The sequence below is a fragment of the Meriones unguiculatus genome, chromosome 2, assembly GCF_030254825.1.
Source record: "Meriones unguiculatus strain TT.TT164.6M chromosome 2, Bangor_MerUng_6.1, whole genome shotgun sequence".
NCBI classification, from domain to species: domain Eukaryota; kingdom Metazoa; phylum Chordata; class Mammalia; order Rodentia; family Muridae; genus Meriones; species Meriones unguiculatus.
The window spans coordinates 50507034-50520582 of record NC_083350.1 but is presented as its reverse complement, the minus strand read 5'-3'; the positions used below and the strand labels follow the sequence as shown (position 1 = coordinate 50520582).

General features: G+C 40.0%; 1 protein-coding gene across 1 annotated transcript; it reads left to right on the top strand.

Annotated features, from left to right (window-relative positions):
• Positions 1–9715: 9715 nt before the first annotated feature.
• LOC110544571 (protocadherin-3-like) lies at positions 9716–13054 on the top strand. The gene has a single exon (XM_021630503.2). The coding sequence runs from the start codon at positions 10076–10078 to the stop codon at positions 12464–12466; it is 2391 nt and encodes a 796-aa protein (XP_021486178.2). The 5' UTR covers positions 9716–10075; the 3' UTR covers positions 12467–13054.
• Positions 13055–13549: the final 495 nt, after the last annotated feature.

The following is a 13549-nucleotide window of genomic DNA, read 5'->3' as shown; positions in this document are numbered from 1 at the left end:
CTTTCTGTTGATCTCTGTGGATTCCAGAACTATCTTATCTTTAGCATCTTGTGTTCTGAAGTTCCTCATTGAAGTCTCCTAATCTCCACCCCCTGCTCTGTCAATCTTTGGCTTGTAGTTCCTAGTTGGACATACAGGATGTGGTATTCAGCATACTCTTAAAGTCCTGTTCTTAGGTATGTTGTTGCTCTGCATTGTGGGTGGCTCTGTATCATCCAACATCTAGCAACATTTCCTGGAATTTTTTAAAATAACAAATACAAGGGAATTTCATGAGCACATAGACTCTTTTTTATTTTTCGTTTTGAACTTCCAGCTTACTCTACTACCAGCTGCTCAAGTGCCTGTAATTTTTCTTTAGTTAAGGGCCATTGCTCTACCCACACAGTCATGTTAGTCAACCAGTTTAAAAGTAGGGCCATTGGTATGATCTCAGCAGTGTCCCCCTTATAAATTTTGAAACTCAGTCCCTATTGTGCCTTGTTTTTAGACAACATGCACAGTTTGTGATTGTTCTGATTGATTTTTTAAATACCTTCCCCAGAAGCATCTTTCATTTCACTACCTACTTTAAGGATTATCTCTGGTATTGGGATAATATTAATCTGAGTTTCCTACTGCCCTAATAAATCTCATTCCCATAAATTTATGGCTATGTCAGCCACAAAAGGCCTTAACATTCCTAATTGACCTTCTGGTCCCATGCATTTAAGCCACCACACACTTTGTTTTATCTGTGATAACCTTCCAATTCCAAGAAACTGAGTATAAACCCTTTAGAGTGGTCATTCTAGATTCTAAGAGTTTTGTGAAATAATGGATACATCCGTTCGTATATCCACCAAACCTTATATTTCAATGTTATTCACTTGTAACTTTAATTTTTGCCTCTGATCATTAACAACTGTCGGCCAGAACACACATTTTTTAGTACTTTCAAATCCTCCTGATCCTTCTACTGGAGCAGCTTTGGCTTTGATATAGGGAAACAGTAACAAGTGAGCTTACATTAAACAACAACAACAACAAACTTAAAAAACCATTGCCTTTAGAAATGCCTTGTTCACAGTTTTGTTTCAAAAGTCTACATTTTCCTCAATTAAAGCACTAGACCTTTGATACCAGAGACTTCTACCTACCTATATAGCTTGAGCTATTATATTAGCATTGTGTATTAAAACCAATATTGTTTATACTCTTTATCCATTCATCCATGGGTGATGCCCATGCCTTTAATGGTCTAATATAGTTTTCTAATCTGTATTTGCTTTTTCAGATGCCAGGGTCTCTATCAACAGCTATCTTTTCAGGGTACAATATGGTCTTGTTTACTGCTGAGATTCGTCTTTATTAAAAAATCAGTGAAGGCTTCCCCTGAGTCTTGTCTAATTCTTTTAAAGTGATGTGGACTTCTTTCCTGGCAACAGGAAATACAGCGGTTACCAATCCCCTCCAGCCATAGGGAATAATTCTATTTTGAGTGGCCTAATTATTTAGTATTTGTTTCATATAGGGTAAGCGCATCCCATAAGCCATCATTGCCTCTTTAAAAGGTCTTATCATTTCTGAAAGGATGCCATCTTATTTCATCATAACTTTGTGGATTCTCCCCATTAGCAGGCATATGATGTATAACTACTGGAAATACTGGTGGTGATTTGTGGACCCAGGACTGTCTGTCCTCAATAGATGTCATGGGTTTAAAGCTGCCTCCTGATAAAGGCTGTCTTATCTGACAATCCTCCTCCTCCTTCATTTCTTTGACTTGATTGCCCTTTGACACAGTTCATTCCCCTCTTTCTACCTTGGGAAAACTCCCTATCTGTGGTTCAGTCACTGAGAGTGAACCTATTTGTTCTCCCTTGATGTTTTTCTTCCTTTGTTTTGTTTTTGTTGTTTTGTTGATTTTCAAGTTTCTCTATGCCCACCCATAGTTTTTTCCAGTTGCTCAGTCAGTATAATTTTTTCCTGAGTTTTTTTCCCAAGCTTCTTTATTTTCACCCTTTCAAGTAGTTAAGCCAGTCTTTCCTTTGTTTTCTGATTTCCAAATTCCTCTAATTCCACCTGCATTTTCACATGGGTCAGTCAGTGTTTTATAAACAAAATAGCCCAAAATGAGGAAATGGAGAAAAACAAACTGCTGCTAAAAACCATGTGAGGCTTGTACCAACAACAGCCTCAGCAAATGCCCTGTAAGATTTTTGAAACAAAGTATCCATCCCACCTCTTCCCTACTTTGCTCTAATGTACTTGAAATTAAGCCTCCTATTCTGCCTAGCCAAATTGGTGGGCATTTATCTGTTAAAGCTTCTTTCCTCCTACAGACCACTTGCCTCATATTGGGTGTCAGTTGTAGATTTATTTTCCCTTTACTTTCTTTAGCTGCTTTGTGGGGTTTCTTTGTGGCTTCTGTTTATTTTCTTTCTTTTTCTTTTTCTTTTTATTTTTTATTTTTGAGGCTGAGACGACTTATTATTCTATTGCATAGAATCAGACTTTTATACCTTTATCAGAAACAGAATACGGTGGAGGTTGCCAGGATCAACGCAATTGTGGTTGCCAGGATACTACTACATGTGTCAGCTCTATGCGCTATACAAGATTAATGTCTAAAACTAACTGTCCTGTCAAGCAGCTTCCTTTTCTGTCTTCTAACAATATCTTCTCTGATTTAGCACAGCTTCTCCTGGATCAACTGCCTTCTCTTATTTTCCCTGTGTTCAGTTTCTTCTCTAGCCCCTACTCAGTCTTCTTCTGGCATCAACTGTCTTCTCTAACCCTACTCTCTGAACCCAGTCTTCTGCCAGATAGATCCTACTCTTCTCTTTTCTCTCTACAATACTGCTTCTCTGTCTCCAGGACCCTATTCTCCTGCCACATGACTGTTACTCCTCTACTTGTTTTTGATATCCTGTCCTGTTCCCAGAAGTCCAAGAGGCAACCATCACTAAAAGGCATAATGTCAAGGAATTCTAAATGCCAAACATTCCCAAAGAGTCAGTTGCCTAGTCATTGTGGTTCCCTTAAGAGGGCAGGCACAAAACTAAACCCCACTATAGCTAACCATATATTCTATTCGTGAGCACTTTAATCACAACTGAAATTCTTTTTAGCTACAGTGCATCGACAAGTGTAAAACTATTAGCATACTTGCCTTTTGAATTATAAAGAATCACTGTATTAAGATATTAAGACACTAGAGCTGTGACCTTTTTCTTCTTATGAAAGCCACATGTTAGATGTTATCTGCAGTATTCTGCTCACCACATATTTAGCACATTATTTCATAAATTATATTAGTTTTTCAACAATCTCATTTGTAAATATTAGAGATAACATTACATCTTAGTGATTTGTTATCTCTGTCTCTAAATATAAGAGACTGAGGATATAATCAGTGGTAAACCATGGACAACTGTCAGGCCTGAAGTGCATTTCCAACTACCAAAACGAAACAAGCACATTGAAAAATAACATAATCCTGTTAAATGATTGCTTGACACAATCCTGTGTAAAAACTACTCTGAATAACAGAAGCAACTACTGAAGCCTCCAAAGAATCAGAACCTTTGATGGTCTCATATTCTGATTGTGCTCATATGTTTGTTCTACAAATAGAAGTACAAATGTAGCCTTTGTGAGTCTTGTGCTCATCTCAGTTGCCAACTTGAGATCTAGAACATCTGGGTACACCTATGAAACATCATGCTGCTTAGGTCAACTGAGGATGGAAGACCAGCCATGGAAGACCACTGTGGCTGGCCCTACTCCCTGGGCTGGGGTCCTGGACTGTATCAGGAGAAGGAAGTGGACTGAACACAGGTGTTCATCACTTTCTTCTTCCTGCCTGAAGATGCAGTGTGGCCAGTTTCTTCAAGCTTCTGTCTGTCACCTTCCTTATCATGGTGTAATCCTGAACTGGGAGCCAACACAATCCCTTTCTTCCATAACTTGCTTTAATTGTGGTATTATATCCTCTGAGTAGGAAACATAAGTAAGACAGATTGCATGTTGCATGGCATTGAATAGCATACCCAGAGACTTGTGCATTCGAAGCATGCTGGTCACTGTGGCCCTATCTCTGGTTCATAATAATACATAAGTTTTCTTTCTTTGGTTTTCCTGCAGCTTCTCCTCACCTTTCAAAAGACACAGGAAATTTCTGGAAATTTCAATATTCTATTTGATTCTGGTTGTTACTTCTGAAAATGTTCACTTTATATTGTTTTGTAGATATGAAAAGCAAAAGAATTCTTTTTGTGATATTTAATTATCTTCTGTTTGCTATTTCATGTAACCTTGAAGTACACTCAGTTGATTTAATGTTTCAATTGTTCTGACTATTGCATAATAGAAAAAAATTATTGGTTCTTAATTGATTTGAACAATCATGAATTTAAACTAATTGAAATTTACTTATATTCAGTGACATAAATAAGCTTATTATGTGATTAATAACTAGGTAAATTTAAATAATACAACTGTAAGAACACTTTGTTGAACTTTTGGCAGATTATGAACAGTAGAAGAGTTGAGTTTATGATGTAATATCTTTATTCATATGTTGAACTTTTTAGTTAGTATATATCATTGTACAAAACAATGCATTTTTATGATATTTTCATGCATGTACATAATATATAATCATTGGTCATGGTAACACTTTGTTTTAAATATCAAGTGCCATTCCTCTGGAGTTTAAGTATTTGTACTTTTCCATTGTTAATATATTCCCTCCTAAGAATGTAATGAAATATAAAAAAAAATCTTGACCCTTTCTTATCCTTATAATGTAATTTTGGTTATTCAGTTTTAAAATTGAAGTGAGAGATGTAAAAGTAAAGAAAAGTAAGTTCAAATACATATATTAAGAAGACTTACACATGACAGACAATTCTAATGACACATCCTTTATGTGCCAAGATGACTATTCTGGCGTGTTGTCCATTACTCAGGATGCCCTCCTGAACTGGGGAAAAAAGCTGTTGTAGCATTTGCTTCATAGGTGCAAAGCCCTACATTCATTCACCAGAGCATTATGAAGAGAAAAATTCTATCTCTTCCTTCATGATCAAAAGTCTAAAAATATATTTTAAAACATGAAGTTAATGATTATTTTTGTTTGGTAGAATTCCCTTCCACCTTAGATGGATTACTTGACATCAGAAAACAACCATAAAAACCCTGACTAAATGTCATAAATTACCTCCTTAAAACCAACAGGAAGCTGATTTTGTAAGAACTGAATCCTACAGACAGTTTTCTCAAAGAATAATGAACAGATTCATGATAAAGCCAACATTAATTCAGTCACCTCTGACAGAAATGAGGACTCAAGCATACAGCCAGTTTTCTTTCCAGGGCACTTGTCAACTCATCCCCCCAGGAGAGAAGACTAAGACTGTGACGGGAAAACTCTCTGAAGGCAGAATGAGATTTTGTACAAAGTGCAAAGAGTAGAGGTTGGGACTGGCCTGGATAATTCATGCTTTCAACTTGAAACAAGTCAAGGTCAGATGCTTGTAAGGTCTTGAGAGAATCCAGACACAGCTCAGCTGCTGTTTGGATTAGAGCGACTGTTCTACATATTGCGTTATCCAGCCAAGAGCAAAGGGTGAGCTCCTCATAGAAGAACATAAATGTCCAACAATTGGTAAGTGCATGTCACAAAACTCGATAATATAAAGAAAACCAAGAGGAGGAAACATAGCCCAATTACCTGTTGAAATTTACTAACAATGTCATTAAAATAAGAATGGTTAATTCTTTTGAAACATGGACCAAATACACAAATAAATAAAAAGAGAGTTTCTTAAAGAATTGAAGTCTAAGACTAAAAGGCAATTCCATAATAATACTGCTTCTGTCATAAAACTCTATGAATGGCAAAACATAATAGAAATAAATGAATATAGAATTAGTGGACAGAAGGCATGTTGATATGAGATACCTAAAATAAACACAAAAAAGATAACATAAAAAGCTTGAAAACATGGCTCAGAGGTTAAAAGCAAATGCACAGGAGTTCAGTTTTATGCACCCACCCCTGTCAGGTGGATCACGATGCCTTTAACTTTGGATCTGAAGGATCTAACACCCTTTTCAAGACATACACACCCTCATGACATACATTCTCATGTACACAAGCTGAAAATAATTAAAAACACAAACGTATATACCTTCTTCCCAGCACCTCATGGAAGCTTCTCCAAAACTGAACATAAAGCAAGCCTCAACAGGTACAAGAAGATTGAAATAACCCCTTGTATCCTATCCGACCACCCTCATCTAAAACTAAACTTCAACAATAAGAGAAATAGCGAAAAGCCTTCACATACATGGAAACAGAACAGCTCTCTACTCACGATAGCTGGGTCAGGGAAGAAATAAAGAAATTAAAGACTTTCTAGAATTCAATGAAAACGAAGGCATGACTTACTCAGACTTATGGGGCATAATGAAATCAGTGCTAAGAGGATAGCTCATAGCACCAAGTGCCTTCAGAAAGAAAATCGAGAAATCTCATACAAGCAACTTAATGGCACACCTGAAAGTACTAGAAGAAAAAAGAAGCAGACACATTCAAGAGGAGTAGACAGCTGTTAATAATCAAACTCAGAACTGAAATCAACAATTCAAAAAACACAGAGAACAATTCAAAGAATCAAGGAAACCAAGAGCTAGTCCTTTGAGAAAATCAGCAAGATAAACAAACCCTTTCCCAAACTAACTAAAGGGCAGAGAGACGCTATCCAATCAACAAAATCAGAAATGAAAAGGGAGACATAACAACTGAGGAAATCCAAACCATCATTATGTCCTACTTGAGAAGCCTATATGCCACATAATTTGAAAATCTAGGTGAAATGGACAATTTTCTTGATAGAGTCCATATACCAAAGTTGAATCAAGATCAGGTAAATAAATTAAATATTCCCATATTCCATAAGAAAATGGAAGCTGTCATCAAAAGTCTCCCATCCAAAAGAAAGCAAAGGGTCAGATGGTTTCAGTGCAAAATTCTATCAGACCTTCAAGGAAGATCTAATTCCAATACTCTTCAAACTATTTCACAAAATAGAAAAAGAAGGAGCACTACCAAATTCATTCTATAAAGCCACAGTCACCTTGATACCTAAACCACACAAAGACCCAAAAAGAACAAGAATCTCTGACCAATCTCTTATATGAACACTGATACAAAAATAATACTCAGAAATCAAATCCAAGAACTCATCAAAGATATCATCCACCATGGCCAAATAGGCTTTATTCCAGGCAGGCAAGGGTGGTTCAATATATGGAAATCCATCAATGTAATCCACCATATGAACAAATAAAAGAGAAAGAAAAAACATGATCATCTCCTTAGATGTTGAAAAAGCATTTGACAAAATCCAACACCCATTCATATTTAAAGTTTTGGAGAGATCAGTGGTACAAGACACATACCTAAACATAGTAAAGGCAATATGCAGCAAGTCTATAGCCAACATCAAACTCAATGGAGAGAAACTTGAATCAATCCCACTGAAATCAGTGACAAGGCAAGACTGCCCACTCTCTCCGTATCGCTTCAACATAGTACTGGAAGTCCTAGCTAGAGAAATAAGACAGCTAAAGGAGATGAAGTGATACAAATAGGAAAGTATCACTATTTGCAGATAATATGATAGTATATGTGAGTGACCCCAAAAGTTCCCATGGATTTTACAGTCCTCTGTTTCTGTGGGAACACACAAAAGTGACTGTTACTTGATAACAAAAGAAATGAGCTATCAGGCTACAGAAAGCCATTGAGAAACTTAAGTGCACATTTGTAAGCCATAGAGCCTAAGCTGAAAAAAAAAACTCAATAGTGTAAAATTCTGACTAGAAAGGCAAAAAATCTGTCAGTGATTTCCAAATATTCCAATAGAAAGGGAGAAAGAAAATGATAGATTTAGAGGATGGGAAGACAGTGAAACTATGATATTTGAAAAGAAACAAGTGCACATGGGATTAATATCCATGCCTATAGGCAGCAAGAGGGAACCTTAGTTTCAAAGAAGGACTCAGTGATTAACATGCGGGCTCTTCCACTGAAAAAATGTACCCGTTTGAGAGATTGACCTGTAATGAGGAAGGTTGCACATGGTGTGGTGTCACCAGCCAGCAGTGACACCTGAATACCACCTGAGAGAGGGCTGGGGAGAGAGAGTGAGAGAGCAACACAGAGAAGGACACCTAGTTTACATGCCGATCAAAATGTCAGCTTAATGGACGTCAGGCTAACACTTCAGTAGGCAAAAAAGTACAAGCTGTTTCTTACACAGGCAATTTTACTTAGCCAAAACACAAGAGGGCTTACTCAAGGTTACACGGAACCTGCTGTCTGGTTACCATGGTTACATGGAATTTATCGTCTAATTCTCAGGTCCTGACCCCTCTGCTGCCAAGATCAATCTCTTAGCCACCAAGGTTTATACAGGAACAAGGACCAAGAGGCTGAATTCCCTTGTTGAGATGCACACGCCAATTTGCCAATAACTCCAAAAAGGCTGCCACAGTATGGGGGGGGGGGGGTATGTTAGAAATATCTGCACTTCCCAGTCATTTTCTGTGATTCTAAAAATACTCATTAAAAAAGGCATGTTTATTTCAAAAAAATGAGACTTTCCTCTCAACAAAATCTGTAATGAGTCTGTAGTAATGAAAACAACAGAGTACTAGATGACCATGAGAGAGAGAAGTGGAACACGGGGGCAGACGTGTAATCACCTTGCTTTGGGACAGTGAGAACCCATCAGGAGGGGCACATCCCCTTTGTAACATGGTGTGGAGGTATTTGGAAGTCAAGAATGCCAACCTAACTCATTCAAAACATATTTCAAGCATATGATATGTTTGTGTCTGAAAAGGAAATTTTTTAAATGTACACACATTTTTTTATGAACTTGAGTAATGGAAATTTAAAAGTGCTAAACAAAACTGAAACGTATTACCAAATTAAACTAAACACAATTGACATGTTTTGTTGATTAAAGCACAATTATCAACAAAATTTAAGACACACAGTGGGAGATATTTGAGCATATATATCTGAAAAAGAGATTATAGACAGAATGTATGAGATCTTTTTTCATACCTACAAGTAAACAGAAGCTTCATATCAGGAAATATATATATATGACATGAACAAGCACCTCGAAACAATATAACGTGATGACCCATAAACATGGAAGTGGGCATAAATTCATGAGTAACAGACAAGCGCTAATAAATTCACACTATGGAGTCACCACACACTCATTCAAGTGCAAAAAAATTGGGAGGACAACACCAAATGCTAACAGGGATATGAAGCAACTGGAACGCTCATGCTTCGACAGTTTTAGTAAAACTAAACATGAAAAAAATACTCATCTTTGGAGAAGTAAAGTGACCAAAGAGTAGAAGGCTAAGGTTCTCTTTGAATTTGGCCTATTTTAAAAAACTACGTAAGTGAAGCTAAAAAAATAAAACATACAAATTTGTTTAATTATGTAATTATGACTTTTTCTTCCTTTTGGATGTATGGTATGTTGCAAAACAAATATAGAATGTATAAATCAATTTTGTAAACCAAGACAATAAAGTGAATTCATATACTCAGTACTCTTATGGGAAAAGATTAATTTATTCTTATAGCAAAAAAAAATAGTTCACCAAAATTATATTTAGAACTTTCAGTTGCTAAGAACTGACCTTACAATTCAGGTTGCAAGTGTAAATTAAGATACTGAAAACATCAAGGTTAAAATGTGGAGTGAAATGAGAAAATGAACTGCAAGATCAAATAAGGACGCTTGGTGGCGCTGCAGGCTAAGAATATCAAGATTGGATTCTGCGGATGCCCAGGAAGCCATCTCATTAACCCGACAGTCAGAACTTTGGAAGGAAGCTTCTCAAAGAGGAGGTAATTGGGTAGGGTTTATGGAAGAATTTGGGGGAAAGGCATCTCCATAATCGGATTGAGTCTACTATCTTCACGGACCTTCATGAGTGGATTGAAATCGCCCTGAAGAAGCAGCACCCTCTGGGCTGAATCTGAACAATGGAGACAGCACCAGCAAAGACGCTACAGCAAAGGCAAGTCGTTTTTCTTGTTATCTTGCTGCTTTTGTGGGAGGCTGGCTCTGAGGCAATTCTATATTCCATGCCAGAAGAGACTGAGAGTGACTACTTGGTGGCTAACCTGTCAAAAGATCTGGGGCTCAAGGTTGGGGAGCTGGCCACTAGAGGCGCGCAAATCCACTATAAAGAAAACAAAGAGCTCTTGCAGCTGGATGCTGAGACTGGGATTCTGTTCTTGAAGGAGAAACTGGACCGCGAGGTGCTGTGTGGGGAGACAGATCCCTGTGTGCTGCACTTCCAGGTCATTCTGGAAAACCCTGTGCAGTTCTTCCAAACTGACTTGCAGCTCACAGATATAAACGACCATTCTCCAAAGTTCCCTCACAGGGAAATGCTCCTAAAAATCCCTGAGAGCGCCCATCCAGGAACTGTGTTTCCTCTGAAGGCAGCTGAGGACCCTGACATAGGGAGCAATGCTGTTCAGAACTACACAGTCAGCCCCAACCTCCATTTCCACGTTGTTACTCACAGTCGCCCAGATGGCAGCAAAAACCCAGAGCTGGTGCTGGACAGAGCCCTGGACAGGGAGGAGCAGCCTGAGCTCACTTTAACCCTCACTGCTCTGGATGGGGGGACCCCTCCCAGGTCTGGGACCACCACAGTGCGCATTGAAGTCGTGGACATCAATGATAACGCCCCCCAGTTTGTACAGTCGCTCTATGAGGTGCAGGTCCCTGAGAACAGCCCCCTCAATGCCTTGGTTGTCAGGGTCTCCGCCAGGGACTTAGATGCTGGGAAGAATGGGGATGTAGCCTACTCTCTGTTCCAAGGTGGTAGAGCATCTCAACCATTTGTAATAGATGAAACCACAGGAGAAATTCGGTTGAGCAAAGAGTTGGATTTTGAGGTAACCAGCTTTTACAACATAGAAATTGAAGCCACAGATGGAGGGGGCCTTTCAGGCAAGTGCACTGTGGCTGTACAGGTGTTGGATGTGAATGACAACGCTCCAGAGCTGATCATTAGGAAGCTCACAATACCCATCCCAGAAAATTCCCCAGAGACTGTAGTTGCTGTTTTCAGTGTTTCTGACCCAGATTCCAGGGACAATGGAAGGGTGGTGTGTTCTATTCCAAATGATCTCCCATTTCTCTTGAAACCTACTTTCAAGAACTATTACACCTTAGTGACAGAGGGGCCACTGGACAGAGAGAGCAGAGCCGAGTACAACATCACCATCACCGTCTCCGACATGGGCTCACCCAGGCTCACAACCCAGCACACCATAGCAGTGCAGGTGTCCGACATCAACGACAACGCCCCCGCCTTCACCCAATCCTCCTACACCCTGTCTGTCCGCGAGAACAACAGCCCCGCCCTGCACATAGGCACCATCAGAGCCACAGACTCAGACTCTGGCTCCAATGCCCACATCACCTACTCGCTGCTGCCGACCAATGACCCGCAGCTGGCCCTGGCTTCGCTCATCTCCATCAACGCAGATAACGGACAGCTGTTCGTGCTCAGAGCGCTGGACTATGAGGCCCTGCAGGCCTTCGAGTTCCTTGTGGCTGCAACAGACCAAGGCTCCCCTGCACTCAGCAGCCAGGCGCTGTTGCGCGTGTTGGTGCTGGATGACAATGACAATGCGCCCTTCGTGCTCTACCCTCTGCAGAACGCCTCTGCGCCCTGCACTGAGCTGCTGCCCAGGGCGGCAGAGCCCGGCTACCTGGTCACCAAGGTGGTGGCTGTGGACCGCGACTCTGGCCAGAACGCCTGGCTGTCATTCCAGCTGCTCAAGGCCACGGAGCCAGGGCTGTTCAGCGTGTGGGCGCACAATGGCGAGGTGCGCACCACCAGGCTGCTGAGTGAGCGCGATGCCCCCAAGCACAGGCTGCTGCTGCTGGTCAAGGACAATGGCGAGCCTCAGCGCTCTGCCAGTGTCACTCTGCATGTGCTGCTGGTGGATGGCTTCTCCCAGCCATACCTGCCTCTGCCAGAGGTGGCGCGCGACCCCGCGCAGGATGATGAAGATGTGCTCACGCTGTACCTGGTCATCGCCTTGGCGTCTGTGTCTTCACTCTTCCTCTTGTCTGTGCTGTTGTTTGTGGGGATAAGGCTGTGCAGGAGGGCCAGGGCGGCCTCTCTTGGTGGCTGCTCTGTGACTGATGGACGTTTTCCTGGCCACCTGGTGGATGTCAGCGGTACAGGAACCCTGTCCCAGAGCTACCAGTATGAGGTGTGTCTTAAGGGAGATACTGGAACAAGCGAATTTAATTTTCTTAAACCATTATTTCCTAACCTGCCGACCGAGGCAGCTACTGAAGAAAGGGAAAACCCTGTTGTGCGCAATAGCTTTGGATTCTATTAGCTTATTTTGAAGTGGCGTTTACCTTGTTTCTCCTTAACTCTCCCTGATATAGAATTTTATAGTGCATGAAACAATCCCGAGATATATGCTCAATTTATTTTTTTTGTTTTAAACCGAACTATTCAGGTGTGATTCTATTCTAGAATGTTTGAGTCTACTTCATAATGTTTGTTTATATTTCTATCCTCTTCTAATGCATGCTGTTTTTTAATTATTATATTTTTGCTCTTTTAAGTTCTGGTATTTGCTATAATGAATCAGAACTGCTTTCATTGTTAGTGGAGCCCTTTTTCTTATTTGAGATAGGCTCTGGCTGATATGGAATGGTTATGTACAGATTGACTTCAAATTTATGATGATCCTTCTGCTTCCATGGCCCTACATGATGGAACTATGAGCATGGTCAAGCAGGCTCAGGTAGGAGAGCTGCCTTAATAAAAATCAAATACTACTTGTATTTTCTGTGTATTCTAGCCACCTTGTTTCTTGACAGTCTACTTGATGCTAAGTTGAAAATGAAAACTGTTTTACAGAATTCTCTTTACATCATCGATGATGGAGTGAATAAAAATGATGTTGCAAACCTCATCCTAGAAAACAGTGGCACAGTCTTCTATGGACTGTTCTTCTTTGGGGGCTTTGTTTTATTTTGTTTTGTTGTTCCTGGGTTTATCCCAGTGGGGGAAAAAAGTTGAGCCTTTAACTCAAATTATAGTATGACAAAACAACAACAACCAGAACAGTGCAATGCATGCTGTCCCAGCGCTATCATTGTTCAACTAAATGTGTTTTCACAAAGTAAGAACACATTAGACCATCAGTGTGATGGGAAAATGAAGCATTACAAAAATTCCAGGTGCCACAAAAATGACTCTTTACAATTCCTATTGGCACAAGTATAGGAAACATACTGACTTCCAATTCTGAAGTCTTGCCTCTTTTGAGATTATGTAAATTTCTTGTAACAGTTCAGCTGCTTTTTTTTTTTTCAATGCAGTTTATTCAGGAACCTTGAACAATCCTCGGACCCTGGGGAAAGCCAGCCCACAGCTTAAATAGCCTCTGGGTAGCCAACCCAGGCGT

Bases quoted from the DNA above. Each gene is read 5' to 3' on its own strand.
- LOC110544571 (XM_021630503.2), top strand. From the start codon at position 10,076: ATGGAGACAGCACCAGCAAAGACGCTACAGCAAAGGCAAGTCGTTTTT.